Source organism: Takifugu flavidus, chromosome 5 (genome assembly GCF_003711565.1).
Source record: "Takifugu flavidus isolate HTHZ2018 chromosome 5, ASM371156v2, whole genome shotgun sequence".
Classification (NCBI taxonomy): Eukaryota; Metazoa; Chordata; class Actinopteri; order Tetraodontiformes; family Tetraodontidae; genus Takifugu; species Takifugu flavidus.
The window spans coordinates 9,373,096-9,393,665 of NC_079524.1; the positions used below are offsets into that span (position 1 = coordinate 9,373,096).

General features: G+C 44.9%; 5 protein-coding genes across 20 annotated transcripts in view; 3 read left to right on the top strand and 2 right to left on the bottom strand.

Annotated features, from left to right (window-relative positions):
* fbxl17 (F-box and leucine-rich repeat protein 17) overlaps nucleotides 1-2,683 on the bottom strand; it is a 129,527-nt gene extending 126,844 nt beyond the window's left edge. For 3 of the 5 annotated variants that reach the window (XR_008950457.1, XM_057031963.1, XM_057031966.1), the window contains exons 1-4: nucleotides 2,473-2,682; nucleotides 1,004-1,512; nucleotides 407-790; nucleotides 168-290 (exon numbers count right to left, since the gene is read on the bottom strand). Coding sequence is in view for 4 of the 5 variants with exons in the window: in XM_057031963.1 (XP_056887943.1) it covers nucleotides 168-290; nucleotides 407-790; nucleotides 1,004-1,492 (996 nt within the window). In the remaining variant the exon portion in view is untranslated. Of the gene's footprint in view, nucleotides 1-167; nucleotides 291-406; nucleotides 791-1,003; nucleotides 1,513-2,291 lie in introns of all 5 variants that reach the window. The other 2 variants (XM_057031964.1, XM_057031965.1) reach the window with 2 other exon arrangements.
* A 495-nt stretch (nucleotides 2,684-3,178) lies between these two features.
* On the top strand, nucleotides 3,179-5,655 carry prxl2c (peroxiredoxin like 2C). The gene is made up of 6 exons (XM_057031978.1): nucleotides 3,179-3,434; nucleotides 3,514-3,582; nucleotides 3,861-3,914; nucleotides 3,993-4,098; nucleotides 4,172-4,306; nucleotides 4,388-5,655. Exons 1-6 carry the CDS (start codon nucleotides 3,252-3,254, stop codon nucleotides 4,513-4,515), a joined length of 675 nt encoding a protein of 224 aa, XP_056887958.1. The 5' UTR covers nucleotides 3,179-3,251; the 3' UTR covers nucleotides 4,516-5,655.
* A 220-nt stretch (nucleotides 5,656-5,875) lies between these two features.
* cdc14b (cell division cycle 14B) lies at nucleotides 5,876-14,336 on the top strand. Of its 11 annotated transcripts, none has more exons than XM_057031967.1 (17): nucleotides 5,876-6,149; nucleotides 7,090-7,146; nucleotides 7,298-7,388; nucleotides 7,647-7,722; nucleotides 8,030-8,122; nucleotides 8,212-8,288; nucleotides 8,406-8,472; nucleotides 8,553-8,703; nucleotides 8,776-9,006; nucleotides 9,092-9,230; nucleotides 9,352-9,511; nucleotides 9,587-9,684; nucleotides 12,280-12,327; nucleotides 12,402-12,518; nucleotides 12,811-12,973; nucleotides 13,664-13,729; nucleotides 13,817-14,336. In XM_057031967.1, exons 1-16 carry the CDS (start codon nucleotides 6,041-6,043, stop codon nucleotides 13,685-13,687), a joined length of 1,701 nt encoding a protein of 566 aa, XP_056887947.1. In that variant the 5' UTR covers nucleotides 5,876-6,040; the 3' UTR covers nucleotides 13,688-13,729; nucleotides 13,817-14,336. The 11 variants fall into 11 exon arrangements, 9 of the variants coding, with proteins under 9 accessions (XP_056887947.1, XP_056887949.1, XP_056887950.1 ...); XM_057031968.1 differs by having other exon boundaries at nucleotides 5,889-6,149; nucleotides 7,093-7,146; XM_057031975.1 differs by lacking the exon at nucleotides 5,876-6,149 and adding an exon at nucleotides 6,758-6,969 and having other exon boundaries at nucleotides 7,093-7,146.
* An 84-nt stretch (nucleotides 14,337-14,420) lies between these two features.
* On the bottom strand, nucleotides 14,421-17,089 carry LOC130525328 (intracellular hyaluronan-binding protein 4-like). Of its 2 annotated transcripts, none has more exons than XM_057031976.1 (8): nucleotides 16,697-17,089; nucleotides 16,286-16,433; nucleotides 16,037-16,165; nucleotides 15,880-15,951; nucleotides 15,706-15,786; nucleotides 15,230-15,401; nucleotides 14,726-14,914; nucleotides 14,421-14,652 (listed from the first exon to the last, which is right to left on the bottom strand). In XM_057031976.1, exons 1-8 carry the CDS (start codon nucleotides 16,923-16,925, stop codon nucleotides 14,584-14,586), a joined length of 1,089 nt encoding a protein of 362 aa, XP_056887956.1. In that variant the 5' UTR covers nucleotides 16,926-17,089; the 3' UTR covers nucleotides 14,421-14,583. The 2 variants fall into 2 exon arrangements, with proteins under 2 accessions (XP_056887956.1, XP_056887957.1); XM_057031977.1 differs by having other exon boundaries at nucleotides 14,421-14,649; nucleotides 16,697-17,088.
* An 80-nt stretch (nucleotides 17,090-17,169) lies between these two features.
* LOC130526192 (homeodomain-interacting protein kinase 2-like) lies at nucleotides 17,170-20,200 on the top strand. Its single transcript, XM_057033643.1, has 7 exons — nucleotides 17,170-17,183; nucleotides 18,004-18,096; nucleotides 18,205-18,328; nucleotides 18,424-18,543; nucleotides 18,641-18,742; nucleotides 18,825-18,991; nucleotides 19,081-20,200. Exons 1-7 carry the CDS (start codon nucleotides 17,170-17,172, stop codon nucleotides 19,550-19,552), a joined length of 1,092 nt encoding a protein of 363 aa, XP_056889623.1. The 3' UTR covers nucleotides 19,553-20,200.
* The last annotated feature ends 370 nt before the right edge of the window (nucleotides 20,201-20,570 follow it).

Here is a 20,570-nt window from a genome sequence, read left to right on the forward strand (position 1 = left end):
ATCACATAAATTAGTTAACAACTATGGTGCAACTGTGGTGGTATGTGTGTGAAGCCAAAATGAATTAGTATAAATATAATTCTGATAAATAATAATAATAATAATAATAATAATAATAATAATAATAATAATAATAGGAGTAAAGTCGCAAACTATCCGTTGCATACTTGTTGAAGGCCACTGAGGTCAATTTGCTTCCAGAACTGGAAGTCCAAGCACAGATCCCTCCAGTATTTACACACCAGAGAGGCACACAGACAGCGTTCCTTCACTGTCAAGTGAGAGAGCACCTGAAAATATACAATATTGAGAGACAATCAGACCTCATTTTAACAGATTTTAATCCCATAAAAAGACTCCAAAAAAAATCTAATAATATGATGGTGTGTCTTTGTTGAACTCTGACCTTGAGAAGAATAGAGGAAGGCAGGTGGTTGATGCTTAAGTGGTCTGAGTCGGCACTTCTACCCTGGCAGTCGTCGTTGGGATGATGGAAGCAGCAGGGGGACGAGCCTGAACTGTGGGGCAGATCTGCGCGAAGCTCCGCCCCGCCGCAGCCGTCGGTGGGCGAGGAGGACGACGACGAAGAGGCAGAGGAAGAAGATGCTGAAGACGAGGGGAGTGGACAAAGTGGAAGGTGGCAGTGGCCACTTTCGGAGTGGGAGGTGGCCTCTCCCCCACTTACACCCACTCCTCTGTCCTCCAGCCCAACGTCAGGGGCAGCAAAGGTGCAACGAGGCTGTTTACAAGGGGTGCACCTCTGTACCTCTGAACACTTCCTCTTACACACCTGCATCAAAAGACACATAAAGGATGAGAGAGATGGAAGCACGTTGGCTTCAAACATAATAAGCTGCAGATATAAACAACAACTTTTGGCTATTCAATAATAAAACACTTTACTCAATTACTAAGTTCTATTAGGTTCTATTTCTGTGTTGTTTATGAAGCAACAATAATCATGTTATTGCTGCATCTTCAGCTCCATTATGGCAGCCCTCACCATTTCAGTGTAGTCGTTGGTGCAGCCCGGCACTGGTACAGGTATGGGCACGGTAACAGACACCCCAGCCTTTCGGAAGAGCACAGGCTGAGGGATCAGTTTTGTAGGAACAGCTGATAACAGGCTCCTTCCTTGGCCCTCCCAGGCAGCCAACTCTCGTGGCGAGAGGGGAAATTTGGAGCAATCTTCAGGGGATGCAAGTGTTGCGTAGCGCTCGGCGAGCTTCGAGACAGCTGACGCTCCGATGCCGATTCCAAGGCCAGGGACGCCGATTCCAGAGATGCTGTTGCGAGTGCGACCGCTGCCGTCCAAACCGGCCTCGAGGTGGTTGTCGCTGTCGTCTTCCAGGCCAGTGCTGCTGCCGTGAACAATGAAGCAGAGCATGCAAGGGAGCCGCAGGAAACAGTTCCTCTTCTTCTTCTTCCTGTGATGCAACTTGTGTGTCCTCTTCTTTAGGCGGTGACCATTTTTCGAGAGAAGATGGCCCATATAGATGATTCAAGGAAACTCTGGAACAGCAAGTCAATCGATAGTAAGATGTTGAACTGGTTCTCTACTGTACAACCATATGAGAGCAATGCAAAATAAAGGGTGAAATTATGACAGATAGCAAAATAAAACTGATCATTGCTTACACCAATATATCAAATACTCACATCAATTCATAACAAATAAAAGAGAATATCTTGTAATAACAGTCTAATACCTAGGTAGCTCGCATAGCGAGGCAGGCTCAGTTGTGCTAACAAAGGATCTTCAAAATATTGGAAGCAAAGCATCGTTTTTATTTCATCTACAGAACCATAGTGGATATATATAGACTTTTTACAAAGGTATAAACTTACTCTTTATTTCAATAAATACAGGATCGTTAGTGTAAATCTGAATGAATCGGGATATGAAATTGGAGATTTATAAAGCGTGATCTTTTAACGCTGCTAACCAAAGTACCCCTTCATTAACAACACTGGTCCTGTTCCTGGGTTTTATAACGTTTTATTTTTATATTAAACACCATATGAAATGCTTGATTTTTACTCTGAAGCTTGCAGACGTTATAATCATTTTTGGGTTTTTTTCAAACCAATATAAATTATCTTGACAGATGTATTGGCTCTTCTGGTTGCAATTGTTGGGTTACTAAAATCCAAAAACAGCTTCGTTTTGCTCACTCTACATTCTAGCATATAAACACAGGGGACCCGTCGTTTACTGGCCATGTAAAAAGATGTAAACAGTGAACAGGTGGTCTTTTTTTAAACTGCAAACGAAGCATTCTTGAAGTCACCTTGTTTTGTTTTGCTTCGCTTTCGGACCATTTGTCGTTCCAACTTTTCAACAGTCACATTCGTAAAGGAAAACGCGTTGCCAGTGCTCGCACAGTTGAGTTGTGCCCTGACAGGCTAGCTCGCTCCATCACTGTGTTAGCCGCTAGGTTAGCGCAGAAACCAACATGGAACCTTTCTCACCAGTTGACGCGGTGCAGCCCCACACCGGACGATGTTTGCATAATCCCCCTGTGCTGCACGGTCAAGGTGGATGCTGACAGGTCGCGACCGGAGACACACATCTGCAAGAATACCTGCTTCCGAACTAGCTCAGTGTCTCACAAACAGTGGATGCCCGAGCTCTGCTGTTGTAAACAGCACTTCCGCACCGAAAGGCTCGTAGGACGGGAGCCGACGAGGGTGATTTGAGAGTTGCGAAGACCGGTTATGCTCTAGAAAACTAGAAAAGTGCAGGGTTAGGGGACGTTTGTATATGACGTAGTCCATCTTAAATTTGTAAAATAATCAATTAGCGCCAAAAATAACGAAAAATAACGTGACGAGGTGTGAAGTGTTCAAATACAAACTATTTTTGAAATATAATCAGTGATATAAAGCTTCATATAAGGAGTAAACGATGCTAAACCGTAGAAGGGGCTGGAATGTTTCAGCACCTGCAAGTATCGACCTACCACTGGTCTGGGGGTCATTTTTACCTCAAGATAATCTCGCTTTTCTAGATTCATCCTGGTGTCGCTGGCAGGAAGTTTCCTCAGTTTCAAACACAAAAAGCAAAAAATCTTATATTTTCTTAAAACTGTACACATATTCCATATTCTCTCTCTCTCTCTTTGTCTCTCTCTCTCTCTCTGCTTCATATTCTCTCTCTCTCTCTCTCTCTCTCCCTTCCTCCAGTTCCCACCTCCACCCAGTCTCTTCTCCCAAAATAGCAATGCGATTTCGGAAGCAGCAGAGGGAACATGGCTGCAGTACTTTCACCCATTACTCGTCAGGTCTCCAAAGAACCTCGGGAGCTCCAGAGGGTTTGTGTTGACATCCGCCTCGAAGACGTGCAGGACTGTTTGGTTTACGACCGACGCGGAGGTTCTGTTCCCTTTAAGAATCTCTATCAACACACGAAATCGGTCATCATTTTCGTCCGGGTGAGGAAAGTTTATACAAGTTATTCGGGTCTAAATATTGTTATAGTGTACTGGCGACTGAGTGTTTGCTTTCCTCTAGAATTTCTTGTGCTACGCCTGTAAAGAATATGTGGAAGATCTGAGTAAAATACCTGAGGACGTTTTGAAGGTAAGTTCACAACCAAAGAGAAGCACCTTTCGGACCAATGTATTTGTTAGCCTGCTTTAAAGCCGGTCTTTGCAGATTAAAAGTGTTATTTTGGGGGAGGATATAAAAAATTATCTGTAATATCGATGGTAAGCTGTGCCTTGACATAATTTATTGTGGGTGTGTCACCATGTACAACTGGCATGACCTGAAGAGCAGTGACACAACACATAAAGAAAATGCTGTATGAAATCAAAATGCATTTTTAAAAACTGTTGTGAAACAATCCTTTGTTCCAGGGTGCTGGCATTAGGCTGATTGTGATTGGTCAGTCTATGCACCATCATATAGAAGTAAGTTGATTCCTTCTGTCACTTTTATGCTTGATTTGACCTTTTCTTATGATGCTGATGTGGCGTTCACTCCCATAGGCCTTCTGCACGCTAACAGGGTATCCTTATGAAATATACGTAGACCCCGATCGGCACATTTATCAAAAGCTTGGGATGAAAAGGGAAGAGACATTTACTGACTCAGGTAATGCTGTCATGTCTACATATTACATTGTTTTTTTTAACTGCATGTTCATGAAAACTTTTTCTGCTCTTAGCACAGCCGAGTCCACATGTGAAATCTGGTATTTTTGCGGGACAAATGAAAAGTATATGGCGAGCCATGACTGGCCCTATATTTGACTTTCAGGGCGACCTCCATCAACAAGGTGGAGCCATCATCGTCGGACCAGGTAAACACTCTGCTTCTTCTATGCCATGATGTGTCTCTCTCCCTCTCAAGTCAAATCTCTATTTCCTTCCCCCTAACACAGGTGCACAGGTACATTTCTGCCATTTTGACACCAATCGTCTTGACCACATGCCCATTAACTGGCTCCTCCAGCTCGCTGGAGTTCAGCAGACGTTGGATTTCAGCAAGCCAAAGATCATGCACGTGTAGAGAGACGTTCTCAAGTATTGTGTGCCTGTTATTTCGGATGCAGCCAGCAGCTACCGTTTTGTTGTCAAACCTGCAGGTGGATGTTATGGGGTAATAGTTATGTTGCCCCATACAGATTTACTGTCTGCATGGATGCAGCCATAGAATGGTCAAAGCTTTGGATGCAAAACCCAGGGTGGCACTCCTAAACTTAAACTTAATGACTTCAGTTCAACTTCAAACATATTCTAAATGACATGACCATAACCCACTTAAACAGCTAAAAACAAAGCTCCTCTGGCCTGGAGCAATGCTTTGGTTTCCTCTGTTGCATCCGTGTGCATATTTGGAATATCGTTCCAGGATTTCCACAGAAAAAAATGTTGACCTTCCGGCTGAAGTCCAGCAACGCTGCGAGTCCTCTCCCACAGGGGTATAAAAGGGGACTCTGAGATCAAAGACCCACAGGTTAAGCCAGGTGGCTGTTGAACCCCAAGCATACCCACCACTGTTTATTACTGTACCTTAGTCACAGTTATGTATGACCACCAAACATTCCTACTCTTGAATATCTACTACCAGAACACCTTCCATGTTTTGTCTGCAGTGGGGCTCAAACCGAGAACCCTAGTTTTGTTACATATGCCACATGTGCCTGCAGCGCCTGTACACACATGTATGTACGTGGCTTTAGCAAATATAGGTTCATCATCATCCCTACAACCTGTAACGCTTGCAGCTTACCCGATCTCAACTTGGAACAAAATATATAAAACCCAGCCGGATCCATCCACACCATATAAACACATAATAAACACATTTTCAAAATCTAGAAACTCCGGCTGCAAATGCAAAGGTTCTTTTCATAGGTTGATGTCTTTAGCCTGAATGATGTAAAGGTTCTTGTCATAGGTTGATGTCTTTAGCCTGAATGATGTGTGGCTACTTATTGCATAAATTAGATGTTTATAAGAAAAAATATGAGATAAGCTTTAATTGATCCTGCAGCAGTAGTAGTTTTATGGCAGCTAAAACATTTCTCTTTTTTGGAGGACCACATGACCAGTCTATTAGCAGTGATGCTACCAGGCTTTATTTTGCCACTTTCCTTGTGTTCACTATTTGTGGAAGCATAAATACAGCTTGTTTCTTTTTCCTGGCTATTTTTGTGTCATGCATGTTATACGCGCAGGTCAACATTCAGGGTCGCAGTCAGTCAATAATAATCAGCTACGTGTTTTAAACATCAGCTACATGTTTTCAACTGCATCGAGAGCTGCTGCAAGAACAGTAACGGGAGTGTGCTGAAAATCTAATCCTGGCACGTCATATGCAGGGGATACAGAAATCCTGCCCCTGCACAGAGACGTCAGCACCACCACCGGAGTGCCTGGACCAGGCAACTGTACCTCGGTTGACACCATTGCACACAGACGCATACGCAGATAGCGACCTGCAGCAGACCAAGACATGCCATAAACAGGTTGCACAGTCGAGGCTTGCAGCAGCCGCTCGGAGATGTCCACCGCGCAGCCTAGAGGACAAAATGAAGCGCAAGAGTGAAAAGAGACGAGCCGAGCCGAGGAAAAAGCGCTGTGCAGCTCCAGACAGCTCGGAGGTGGCGCCAAACTCTGATATTTACATTGAGATAACAGGTAAGAGGGCGTGCAGGGCGAACCCTGTCAACTTTGCGGCGACTTGGTAAATGTGCGCAGACGCACTCGGCGGGCTGCGAACGCCGCGCCCTGCGTTTTTAAATGACCAGGGCGTTGAAAGAGATTTTTTACCCCAGCTTTGACCTAATATGGCGACACCGTCTGTCCCTTTATGGTTCATGCGCTGGATTCGCATTGATTTACCCCCCCAGTGCGCACAAAGCAGGCAAGGAAAACACAGAGCAGTATCATTAACAATATCTTTGTTTCGCAGCGATAGACGGTATATGCGCTAAAACTTCTTCCTGGTTATGTTATAATATTTTAAATCGTGTGTGACGTACACGTGAGTAGTTACTATTTAGTGTTAAAAAAACAATCACGATGCTGTCAATCTTTTGTTTTGTTTTTCTTTTATGTTTTATTAAGGCGATTTCCTAGTCATTTTTATAGTGTATCAGTCTGCAGCACAAATGTTAAAGTGGGAGGGTCATAAGTGGAAATCATCGTTTTGATTGGACGAGTGATCGTCCTAGCAACGGTTGGGAAACGTCCCCGGGCCTTGAAATGGCTGAAGCCGAGAACTTTAAACTGAAGTGGGTGGGATTAACAAATCGATCCTCCAATTGTGTGGCATTTTACAGCTCTCACAGCCAATAAGAATGCGCAAAACAATGCATGGGCGGGGCCTGTAGGGGATGGTTTTTTCCTCAGTACGCACTTGCAGACGAAACTCTCACCAGACGTGCGCCAACTTTTACGTAACTGCGGGCAAAAGTCGATAACGAAAGCCTTCCCATTGAGACGTTGGTGGTCCACGGTTTGTGTTTTAACTTTTTGACATTTGACATGTGGCGATCGTGGACGGTGTAACGTAATATGCGGGAGACATCGTGAAGGAACGCGCTTTCATGTGTTTCTTTGCACAACATGTTTTCAGCAGTGGGCAGCATGACCGCAGACGATGTGTCGTCAAAGTCCATCGAGTTCATCAAGGGTGAGTATAAAGAATAAATGGGCATGGGTTTTCTTGGGAAAGATAGAAGAGCATTTGACTGGACTGGAGCAGCAGCGTTTTGGTGCACGGCGGGACGTAAATGGCCCTTGATTTTTTTTTTTTTTTCGCCCTCACCCCCTTCCTCCTTCAGATCGACTATACTTCGCCATACTGAAGCAAAAGGTCAAGAGCATAGCTGACCGACACTGTTTCTGCGTAGATGAAGAGCTGGCATACGAGAAGTAAGTTTGCAGTGTCCTTTCAGTCTGGACCGAGTTTTGCCGCCTGTTCCATTTTAAATGGCCTCTTGGACCGAGAGGCGTGAGTCCTAAAATCGTGCACGTCATCGTTCAGAAAACCGTTCCAACGTTAAAGCATCTCTGCATGTTTATTAATGGTTCGCTAATGTCACCAGTGTTTCTGGAAACGTTAAAGGACTTCAGGACGAACAGCCACGCTGTCCGGGTCTGAATCTCCACCCATCTTCTCCTCTCTTGCAGCTTCTATTCAGACTTTGGTCCCCTCAACTTGGCCATGTTTTATCGCTTCAGTTGCAAGCTGACAAAGAAACGGAAGGTAAAGAGAAAGGCTCCTCTTGATTCACCCTACCACCAAGATGCACTAATCCAGGCGTCATTTGTGCCCTGAAAGTGTCATTTCTCTGCATTTTGATGCCACTGCACACACGCTGTAAAGCTGGTCATTTCCGTTCATTTCAGTTAGCGCCACTGTTGCAACCTTGTAATGAACCTGGTATTATAAGCAAGTTAAATAATTCCATTTAGCCCTCACGAGTTAATGAGTTTTATCAATTAGTAATGACTGTTTTTGAGTCTAAATAATCTGTAAAGTTCAGTGTTGCTTTTGATTGTCTTTTGCACAGTCCATTACACTCTCAAGGAAGAAGATTATATTTTATACCAGTGGAGATCAGAAGAAACAAGTAAATGCCGCCTACCTTATCGGATCATATGCAGTAAGTGCCGCCCCGGGGTGCGTGTTGCCGTACATCGCAGGGTAATAAAAGAAATGCATATTGATTGGTGCGTCTCTGATGTTTTGAAGGTAATGAATCTCAACATGACACCAGAGGAGGTGCACAGTTTGCTGGTGTCAAGAAATTCGACATATATCCCTTTCAGGTAAAAACAGCATGGCCCATCTAGTTTACTTGAAGATACAATGTAAATCTAGATTTTTTTATTTTTTTTATGGAAAACTGTGATGACTCCATGATGTTAACTCTTGATCTGTTTCAGAGATGCTTCTTTTGGAACATGCATGTACAATCTGAATATCCTAGATTGCCTTCGCGCTGTAAACAAGGTACTTTTGATGGGATTTACTTGCATTTTTAGCAGCATCGTAGCCCTGAATGATAAAAGTCCCTCTCTGGTGATTCCCAGGCTCTCCAGTACGGCTGGCTGGACTTTTCCAGCTTTGACGTGGAAGAATACGAGCACTACGAGAGAGCGGAGAACGGGGACTTGAACTGGATCATTCCAGGAAAGTTCCTCGCCTTTAGTGGTCCTCACCCAAAAAGCAAAATAGAGAATGGTGAGTGACATGCAGGTGCTTTTCTGCAGCCCCCGGCGGAACAAACATGAACTTTTCTTCTTGCTCCCTTAGGTTACCCTTTGCACGCCCCTGAGGCCTACATCCCATACTTTAGGAAAAATAACGTCACCACCATCATCAGACTCAACAAGAAGATGTACGACGCCAAGCGGTTCACAGAGACCGGGTTCGAACATCACGATCTGTTCTTTGTCGACGGGAGCACTCCAAACGACTCCATCGTCAGGAAGTTCCTCAGCATATGTGAGAATGCCGAGGGGGCCGTTGCGGTCCACTGCAAAGGTCAGATGCCTGGAACCTTCCTCTCGTCTCTCGTTGCAGACACGGATGTCAATTTGTTTTTTATAGCTTTCCATCTTTCTTCCAGCTGGTCTTGGGAGAACCGGCACACTTATTGGTTGCTACATGATGAAACATTACCGCCTAACCGCAGCAGAGGCCATCGCCTGGATACGGATCTGCCGACCAGGGTCCATCATCGGGCCCCAGCAGAACTTTGTTGAAGAGTAGGTGTTACAGGAACCTTTTAATGTGATAACAAAACCTTTTGTTTCTTCAGTTCTGTCTGATGCTTACTTTATTTTTACTGCTTCATAACGCCCCTGTATTTCAAATTCTGTCGATCAGGAAGCAGAACAGCCTCTGGGCCGATGGAGACGTCTTCAGGGAGAAAGTGCTAAGGGAGCGAGACAATAGCAAGATGACCAGGATCTTGTCCGGAGTGGATGACATCACCATCAACGGGTGCAACAAGAACAAGTCGCCCATGAAGGAAGAACAGGAGCAGGTGAGTCTGGTGTGATGCTCTACCTGGTGGGTACTGAAGTCATCATTGGGTCAAATCCTGAAAACTCTTTAACAGTATAATGATGAAGAGGAGCGAAATGGACTCACCCAGGGAGATAAGCTGCGCGCCCTGAAGAGCAGGAGGCAGGCCAGATCATCGTCTGGTTCGTTCTCGTAAGTCACCAGTTACAACCTCCGAGACATGTATTCATGGTTATCTCTTTCAGTAAATGGCTCTGGTTCTTCTCAGCTCAGGTTCATTTCATAGATTCCAACTGGTCCGTTCTGAGGGGTTTTATTGACTAAAGATTCAATATGTTATGCCGGTTCTTGCTGTAATCACTAAACAAGTGTGGATATTCAGGAATAATTGAAGCGGAAGGTTGGGTTTTAAAGGACCGATTGAAGCATCTAAAACATATTTGCAGGATGTCCTAGAAATCACAGATGTTTCCATTTGGGTATAACATCTCGTGCCAAAGCTGCATACTTCATAAGACTGGATCTTTCTTAGAAAACTGACAGTAGAGGACAGGAATCGTGTCACACTGGGCGTAAATGTCAGAAATGGAGATGAACTTAAAGCTGCCGACCGTGCGGCTCTGATGAAATGTTAATATGTGCCGTTGCCGGTGTGTAAACGAAGAGGTAAACATTCTTTGGGTAAAGTTACACACTCCGAGACGAGTACCGGTAGAGGTGAAGCCTGAAACAGGTTCTGTTTGATTTCAGTTTCAGTTGTGTCAAAGCTACCCTTTGTTGCCAAACTAGCGTAGTAGTAGTAGTAGTAGACCCGTAACACGTGCACGGCGCAGTAGGCGCTCATAGACCCAGCGGGGTGAGGTTTGGGGGGTCAGCGCGGCTGCCAATGTACCCACGCGGCTGGCTTTTGTTGTCCCCCCGTGTCAGGCAGGTGGCAGTGTTCTGCTGCAGCCTCATGGGCACGGTGTGGCCCATGTGTTGCCTGCCCTCTAAAAGATAGCAGAGTGGGGGAGAGGAAAAACAGAGGTGTTGTATGATGGAGGTAAGTGCATGTCACTTCCTGTCTAGCTGACTTCTTCTTCCTGTTGCTACAGTCACTAAGCCACAGAATGGTATGGCTGACCGAGGTTGTCTATTTCTTTTTTGTTGTTTTGGTTTCCTCGTGTCCTGTGGATGACCACGGTGTGGAATGGATATGCATTGAAGTGGATGCAACACTGTAACACACTTTTCATTTGCCTTTCATTTACACACTACGCTGTTCCGCTTTGACATTAAGGCTTCTAGAGATTCTGAGCGAAGCTCTTCGTTACAGCTTCCTGTGGCGCATTAAATCCTCAACTAATCATGAGGGCTACATGATTGGTTGGATTTCTTTTGCTCATGTGACAAGATTTGCACTGCTTCTTTGACTAGAAGGGCAGGAAATGTCTAAATTTGCCTCTTTGAATCGTAGATGAGATTGTTTATGTATTCCAATCTTCAGTCTGGTCCAGAGGATGACAGGTCGTGGATGGTGGTGGGATGAAGATGGATTCTGCTCTGTTATCTTACGGCTCACCGGCGTTGACACAAACCTAACCTCCAGCTGCGATTAACCAACCGTCCACAACTTGTTTATGCAACAACAAAGTGCATGTCAAATTCCTAGTGAATTTTTTATTTTTTTTATTTTACTTATTTCATTGTTTTCCCCTCTTTTTTATGCATGGCAAAGGTGGATGCGTGCATGAGCATGTCACTGCTGGTTCTGTCATGTCTTGTAAATGTTGGGCCGTGTCAATTGCTCTTCCACTGTTTTGTGACTGGATTATCAGACGTTCTATAATCGTGTCTAGTCTATATTTATTTGGACAACAAGATGATAGGTTTTAATCCTTAATACAGCACCGCGATGTAGCTTTTGGGGAAAAAAAGAGACGTGATTTAAGTGTCGACTCCTTTTAATGTCCCTGAAACCAGATATATTTATCTACACAACCGCATATATGTTTTGGTGAAACCACCGAAAGTTTCACATTTCCCCCTTTACATGTTTCGTCAACTTTGTCATAAATAGGCCAAAGAATTGCGGTCCAGACCGCTTTAGAGTCAACAATGCTGACTAGTTTTTCCGAATGCTCCCTTCTTATCCAGTCCCAGTGGAAAAGCAGCTTATCGGAGGTTTCGTGTCCTGCCTGGACGCCACCCTTGTCTTCTGCTTCCCCCTCCCCTTTTTTTCTGTTTGCTATTGTTAGATTTGTCCACTTTTCAGATGGCTGGTAGCCATGCTGCTCTCCTCCCTGTGTAGCCTTGCCTTGTGGTGGATTGTGTATGGCTTCCCTTCTTCCATCCTGCATTTCTGTGTAGACGAGTTAGGATTTGAATGAGCTCGACAGCCTGCCCCCCCAAAAAACCCAGAATGCTGTAAGTGAGACCCCGGTTTTTATTTCCCAATCCAAACCTGGAATTTGGACAGAATTATGCTGTTGTTACCATATAATGAGTAAATACACGACCATCAGACGTTACACCCTCACCATCTATTAAAGTCGGGCTTTGTGGATCTATGTGCTGACTGCTGCAATGATAAAATGACAGATCCCTCAGAGCTGATAACTTACTGACAATGATTCGTCTTTGTAGTCATGTAGTCCCACTCTGGGTGTTGCTCTTGCTCTTTGCCTTACTAAAGCCCATCTCGTTGCTGAAACTGAAGAAACACGAGCCTAACACAGCACATTTTGCAACTCAGCCCACACAATCTGTTCTCTCACATTTTTACTGACACGCTACTTGTGTTTTCAGACAAGAAGAGAATAAGATCCACACCAGGTCCTCCTCACAGTCCCTTAGGTAAAGGCGGCCTCGGCCCCTCGTACACTGGATACGGCCGAGGCACAATAATGAATGCTTTGTCTGCCCCGCAGCACGGTCCTCCAGCAGACAAGCACTCAGGGCTGCATAAATCCCTTGGCTTTGTCTGAGGATTCGGAGAGCAGGAAGAGATCCAGAACATCGCTGCCTGCTGGAGGAGCAGGAAAAAGGTCAGTCAGATTACGACTCGTGACAGAAATGCAAAGCAACAGATTTAAGGTGGTGGTATTTTTACTCGTTAAGTGTTCATATTTGAGCCTCAAAAATCCTTGAAACTTTAAATTCTAATAATTAACCCATAATATCCCCTCCTCCCTACAGTACCATTACTGTTCCAGAGTCATTTTATACCTCATGCTTTGATTTATTTGAAGTTGCCATGCAGATGTGAAGCAGCCAAGAAGCTATGGCCACTCATGCCTCCGTGTGCGGTACATTAACAGCTTCCATTCTCTCTGCCAGCTCCCTGTGCAGCACCCGACTGGTCAGATCCCTAGGCAACTTGCATGTCGTGGCTGGCGAGAGAGACCCTGTGTTTTGCGAGCAATGGGGCAGCCATAGAGACACAGACAGTGCTACAACCAACACTGACACTCTCAACAACTTAAACATGGCGCACCTGCAGGCAAGCTCCCCTCTGACTCGCTCTGAGCCACATGGAGACTGCACTCGCATAGAGCTTGATCAGTTCTCTGCCAACTGGTGTCCTCCGCACTTAAAAAGTCAAGCTTGAATGTGTTTTTTCCTTCAACACCGACAGCCATGGAATGAACGGATCTGGGCTAGATTAATCAGATCCTGTAGAAATCCAGACTTTTCCCTCTTGCTAACAATGGTGTCGTCAGAATTGTGATACTTTGGCTGGGGTGCACCAGCCACGATGGGCTGAACATTTTCATATAGATAAGCTACATGCAACTTAAGGTATATCAGAGAAAATGTTGATTTTTCTCGAAGGATTCGGAAGTAAATGGAGTTTCTGCTGCCTTGTAATTACCCCAACAGGGTAAACCACAGGGTAAACGACCACAAACGTAGGCAATACGAGCAAGAAAAGAGTTTGACTCGTTTAAACTGATAATAAAGCACTCTGTTGCAATCCATCCAAAGTTGCTGTACTAACATTTCAGTCCCTGCTCGCGCACACTCCCACTTGCTGCTTCTTTCTTCACGTCTCAGGAGTATGAATGGCTATAGTTTCTCTGGAGCACATCTTTCTCCTCTGCCTCACTGTCTTTAAATACATGTGCGCCGTCTCTGCTGGTGCCGAGGTCAACTGTCTCTGTCCCCCTTCGTCTCTTCCCGCATGCTACAGGCGCGCTGTGTCAAAAGGACGTAAAGTCTGCGGCTCTGTTCAGTCCGTGCGGTTCTCCAGGCTATGGTACACCCGTCCTCCTCCTCACTCAATCTGCCAGATTAAGCTTCCCGGTGCGATTCAAGTGCAATAATGCCGACTTTCTCTCCACAGTCACTCCATACCTAAAGCCAGAGCTCCTTTACTTCGGTGATCTGGGAAAGTCCCAACGGCTTCACAACCGTTTCACCATGGATGGAAAGCGACCGACCTGATGCGGAGCGTACTTCATTTAGATTTGCCTAATCAGCTATTTACATGTAAAGCACTTTTTTTTTTTTTGGAGGCCATATTTTAGGTTTGTTCTTATGGAATCAGTTTGGACAGGGACGTGAAGACTTTTTGAAACAAGAACTTCGGTCCATTTGGGTTCAGACACACCTTCGGTTTGAAGAATGTATGTGGTTGAGGGATTGGCTCTTGGATAGATCTGTCGTTCATTCTCAACCCAGCTTATCTTAAAGCTACTTTTAGGCTGTAAATGTCATTTTATACTTTGTATTTTTTAACTATTTTGTACTATGTTCAAATCACGCTATGGAGCAAGTCATTGTCCTAACGGGGCTGCGTGCGACTCATGCTTAACCACATCAGACTCCGCATTGAACACGGTGAATAAAATGTACTCAAAGTGTTCTGTCTCGATCCAGTTCGACACATATTTCATGCTTGAGTAGGACGACAGCCATTTTCCTGGAGTTTCCAAACGGACACGACATGAGCTTGCAATAGTATTTATTCAAATATATAACAGTGCCTTTTGTGCTTGAGAAAATAAATCAAATACAATAAAACCCCCAAACCTTAAGAACAGCAGAAACTTTGACTTGTGTCAAATACCAAGTGCAACCAACATTCCCATGAGAAAGACGAGCTTTCAGTTATTTTCCAGTCGGCAGTGCTGGGAATTCCTCCGGGTTGTCAGGATTTGGAGCCAGAGGCTCCTCCTGCTGGGAGGAGAGAGACATTACACCACCGATCATTCTACAACAGGTACCGCACGCTGCTCCTTGGGTACCGAACCTTGGGCTGCACTGGTTTGGTCCTCTCCGGACGACTCCCGGCACCAACTGGGTCTCCCCTTCCTCGACCACCGCGCCTGGGTCGATCCAGACTCCCGAAGTTGATTTCCAGCATGGAGGTGATGTCATTCACAGACTTGCGGAAGAAGCTGCCATCATCCTCCATGTCGTCCAAGGCTTCGACGAATTTCTATATTTGTAAATGGTTAAAATTCAAATAAAGATTAGAAAGAAATGTTCATTTATGGTAGCACAGGTCCAACAACCATAAACTTTATTTGGGATCCGTTTTTCCCCTTCCAAATGCAACTTAAATTTGTTTAAAAAAAATGAACAGATGTTAGTGGGACCTGCCTTAAATTAGACAATATTTATGAAAAGAAATTGTCCAATCTAAAAATTTCAACAGTTCTCATGAGCATCTATACGTCACTGCAGTAAGAATTCCAGCACTGCTTCTATATTAATAAAACAACACGGTGATTTCCCAGCACATCCCACTCACTTCCGGTTGTCTGGACTGGTGAATAACCTTCGCTTTGGATGGAATCTTGTTTTCAGCTTTGCGAATGTTGAACTCTGCCTTGGGGCGACTCATCTCCTGCAAGGCCTTCCACTCATCCAGACTCATCTCCATGGCAACCTGGACCACCATCTCTCCATCCTCCTCCACTGATCTACCAAGTGTCAATCCACATGACATAAGGCCCTCCGAGTAAAATAAAAGTAAACAAGTCACCCCCCCCCCCCCAGAGCATCCCTCCAGATATTGTAGGAGGTCACACAAGCGCAGGACAAGCAAAGATTGTCCAGCCTAGTCCATGAAAGACACAGAATGTCTCATCTGAGTGTTCCCTTTATTTTTTGGTGGCGTTTAATCTTAGTAATTATGTCAACATGTTGCACAGACCTACTTTAAGCAGAACTTGGTTTTCATTCAAATGTGGCTTTTGGTGTATTGAAGGTTTGTGATCGACTCACTGATTTTGAGTTCCGTCCTCCACGGGCACTTGAGGCTCCTCGGACTTGACGAGAACGTCAGACGTCACCTCCATTAACTCGCTTCATTAAAAGGGTTTATGGACAATGACAAATGCCGTTAGACCAATTTGGCAAAGCGTACGAGTAGCCGTCTCCACAGTCAAGTCCACCGACCTTGCAGCTTCGTCCACGCAGCCCCAGTTCCAGGGCCCTCTGCCTCCTCTCTTTTCATCAGGAGAGATGCCCCTGTAACAAATGTTTGCCATGTTATTTAGGTCTTAATTAGACCACAAATCTGCTTGAAACAAAGATGGCTAACAAGGAGGCTCACGTTCCATTGTGTCGATCATATTCTCGCTTCCCTCTTATGTTAAAGTTGTCTGAGCTCCTCGCGTTTCCTCCGCGACGTCCACCCGCACCTCCTCTGCCCCTCAGGTTCGAATCTGCATTGTAGGAAGCCCTGAGGAGCAAAACAAAGATTTTCCAATAAGGCTTAAGCATTGTTTTATGGAAATCTGATCCTTGCGTCGATCAAATGTACGAGCCAAACCGCTCGCTACAGCTCGCGAGAGAAACATACTTGGGGATGGAAAACTCCTGGAGCGGCTCCTCTTGTTTGGCCTTTCGCTCCACAAAAGTGGACCTCTTTGCTCCCTTCTGGACCACCTCGGGGCCATTTCGGCCACTGGCCACCGGTACAGGACGCGTCTGCTGCTGTTGCTTGAGGGCTGAAGACAGAAGGCCAGACTGTTAACATCTACGCTTGCTTCCTGGACCAAACACCAAACATCTGTGTGGTTCAGCAATCACTTTGACAGCTGCGTTTGCTGGACCCGAAGCCATAAACGTCAAAGTCAGCTGGTAAACTTTAATTGTAAAGGATCATACAGATGTGACAATACATTAAAATCAACCGAACCGCCCAGCCCGGCCCCAGAGTGACCCATCTCGAAACGCCCCCTGGCTAATGAGTATGAGCAGGTTAGCCAACCTGGAACCGGGTCTGGACCGAGCGCGGAGCGGGGGAGCCGCCTGTCCTTCTGGGATTCCTTCTGTCCAGCCTTTTTCAGCTTGGCTCTCTTGTCCTCCTCCTCCTTCTTCTTCTTCTTTCTCTCCTTCACCTTCTCCGCCTCGCTCAACAAGTCCAACGGATCAGCATCGTCATCTAGAAGGTTACCGAACCTGTTCGCCACAGCACAACCGAAGGCCTCCGGCAGCATTTTAACCTACGCCACAAGTGAAGCCGGCGCGTCTGGTGAAGCTCAACAACACAAACTACAGCCACAAACACAGACTTGTGCCCAACTAGCGTTTCCGTCGGTTAACTGCCGGAAACGAAGCTCCGGGGCCTCAGTAAACATCCAGCAAATGAGCGCGATGTCGCGCGGACACTTTTTAAATGCTTGCACGTGCGGAGAGGCGAGGCCACGCCCCCGAGCTGTGGATGTGGAATCATGCCACGTAATGTGCATCAAAAGGTCAACATCAAAGCCGACTTTTACTTTCAAATCGACTATTTACAATATATTGTCTTTTTTTCCCTCCTCATACAACCAGTTCAAACAGCAGGTCTGAAACAAAATGTCATTGGAAAATAAATTACACAGCAAGTTACAGTGTGTCTCAAGCACAGACCTGATGGTGCACAATAAACATATTGCCCCCTCAGTCAGCATTGGGGATATTCTCTCCAGTGATTCCTCACAATACCTTGTGCTGGAGAGAATGGGCACTGGGGGCTGTGGTCAAATCTTCAAATGCCGAAATATGATCACAAATGATTTGGTGGTACTGAAGTTACCCACCACAGAAGCGGCAATATTTGGCACGCAGGAGGAGGTACAAGTTTGTAACACATTAGTGCTTTTGTTTCATCCCTGTGATCAGATCACATAATGTATTTTGTCGGTTTAGATCAGGTATCTAAGAAAGCTCTCCTCTCTCGGTCATCCAAACATGATCAAATTCTTGGAGGATTTTGAGTACAAGGGATATCCATGTGTAGTGCTTGAGATTTTACACATGGATCTCTATGATCTGGTCGAAAGAAGTAATGACAGAATACATCTGAGTAAAATCAGAGCAATTGCAAAACAGGTATGTGTTATTGTGGAGGAAACTCATTTTCCAATTGTAGTGAAGACCTGAAATAAAACTATTGTTGATTAAGGATTTTTGTTGAGGAGCAAATTTAAAGTGGTCCTCTTTTCTGTAGATTTTCACAGCTTTGGACGCCCTTAACCATGTCAATATTTTACATGCCGATGTCAAACCCGACAACATCATGCTCACCAACAGCAAAGGCCTAAAGGTTAAACTGATAGACTTTGGTATGGCCTATCAAGACTCCGAGGTCATCCAAGGAATAGTCGTGCAGCCAGTCCCATACAGGTATCTTTCTCCCTCATGTCTCCTCTACTGTTTTCATGGCGTTTTGTACACACTTTTCTCATATTGCACTCTGACTTCGAACTGACTCATCTCATCTTGCCTCGTCAGGGCTCCAGAAGTGCTCCTCGGCCTGCCGTTCAGCTACGGTATTGACATGTGGGGGATGGGCTGTGTCCTCATGTACCTTTACCTCGAAGAAAACCTCTTCACTGTTTGCTCTGAATATAAAATGGTGAGGGACACACTTGAGCCACACGTCCAGAACCAGGCCAAAAGTTCTTCATTTTCATAAATTCACATGAGCTGTTTGCTTTTTTACATCTGCAGATGAGTCAGGTGGTCCAGCTGCTAGGTCAGCCAGAGGACCACCTGCTCCGAGAAGGACTATACACCAAGAAATACTTTGTTGAGGTGGAGGGATCTGATGGTCCAACATGGAGGCTAAAGGTTGGATAATCTTCTGAATGCAAGATGCAGCTGAATGAACTATTCAATTTGAACAGGTTCTCGTGTTCTGTATGTTTTATTGGTTGCATCCCATTAGACACCAGAGGAGTACAATTTAGGTGCCACTGAAAAGATTTCTGAAAAGATGTCAGGGGGCGTTGACGATCCTCCACACAGGTCTCTCGATGACCTGGTTAATGTCAGTATTTCTGTTTTTGGAGTTAAATCAGTCATTGCATGTGCACTGTCTCTCTGTAATAAGAACACTTTCCTAAATTCAGATTCATAAGCTCACATCGTCAGCCGAATTCGAAGACCAGCTTCAATTTTTGGATCTCATCAAGTCATTGCTGAAAACAGACGCGGCAAAGCGAATCTCTGCATCCGAAGCTCTGAACCACCCTTTCATCACAATGTCTCATCTGTTGAATTCAGATTTTAAATGCTAGTGAGTGAGAATGTGCAAATTGTGCAGATGTACTAATGGTTTATTGGATTGTCTGACTGAAACGCTAAATGTTTGTCATAACTGTGCAGCCTCAACAACTCCACCCAGATGATGAGGTGTTGTAACGAGATGGACCCAGCAGACGATGAGCATCATGATGATGGAAATGAAGAACTGCATTTGGAAGAGCAGCAGGCATATGAAAGTGTAAACTCAGTCCACAGTCTGGAAATGGAAATCAGCCCACAGTCTGGAGATGGAAATCATCATGCAGAGAGTCTAAAATGGGAACATCTGGAAGGTGTACAATGCCGGCAGCCTGAAAAACGGAAATCTGAGTTAGTGTACTCCACTCAGGGGACATCTCTAACAAAAACATGTTTTCCCAATCAAACATCACTACCCCCAGCTGCCTTGCATACTGGATTGGACATGAGAACCTTTCCCCCTAATGTGGAAGCACCAACCATGTGCAGTGAAACTCCAGAATCATCCTGCCTCACGTGGCTTTGGTCGGAATTTAAGGCTGTCTTCAATTGCTGTTTTTTTCCTCAGGATTAGTTATTGATTATTGTTCAGTATGTATTTTTTTTAAAATCACTTGTTTATAGATTTCATTCTGGATGGACATGGGAAAAGACAATAAGCGATGAATGGAAATCTCACCATCCTAATGAGGATAATGTGCCTAACTTGACAAAACCCAACTGTCATCACGAGGCTCTATGAGAGTGGCACGAGTGTTCAGGAACCAACACCTGGTCCACGTGATCACAACCAAGCACTGTGAAGTCCTATTAACGTTTCTCAGAGAACACAATATGGAGCCATTTCCATGACTGGACAGACCACCATATGATAGCCAGGGTGTGCTATCTGCTCTTTGAGTAACTGGACGAGATCCTCAGGTCGATCGTGAGAAACTAGGCTTGTGCCAACTGGTTCTGGGTTTCACCTGATGCCTGATGATGCCTGGCATTGAGTAGCTGGAGTGAGTCAGCAGTTTTAGGATGGATATGGCTTTGATACTATTGTCTGTCCCACCTGTTCTGTTGACCTGAACCAAAAAAAAACCCTCACGTGGAAAAGCTTCAATGGGGCTTACATTTCTCAGCCACATTATTAGTTGCTGTAAGAAAATTAACAAATGTTGGATCAACCTGTGATCTAATATTTACTTTTATTTTAGTATAACTTTGAATCTAATGCTCTGGGCCATTGATTTTGTTTTCCACTGATTGTTGTTACTCACATATATGTAACTAGTGCATGCAAAAGATTTATACTTCAATGTTTCTATTAAAGTAACCTTTGGAACCTAACTGGAACTTCTAGGTTTGCATATGATGTTGCCTGTGAAAGTGTTGCATGCAAAGTATCGGTATCAATCGCTACAAAACGAAAGAAGAAGGGCTTTTCTGCAATTGTTTAAATAGCTATATTAGTTGATTTTAATTTTTTTTTTTGGTGGTGGTGGTGGGGGGGGGGGTCCATCACAAAACACTCTTTGTTAGAGTATCCCCCGCCTCGAAATGATTACGTAACTTTGGCGCCCTCGGGCCACCGTTTTCTTTCCCTT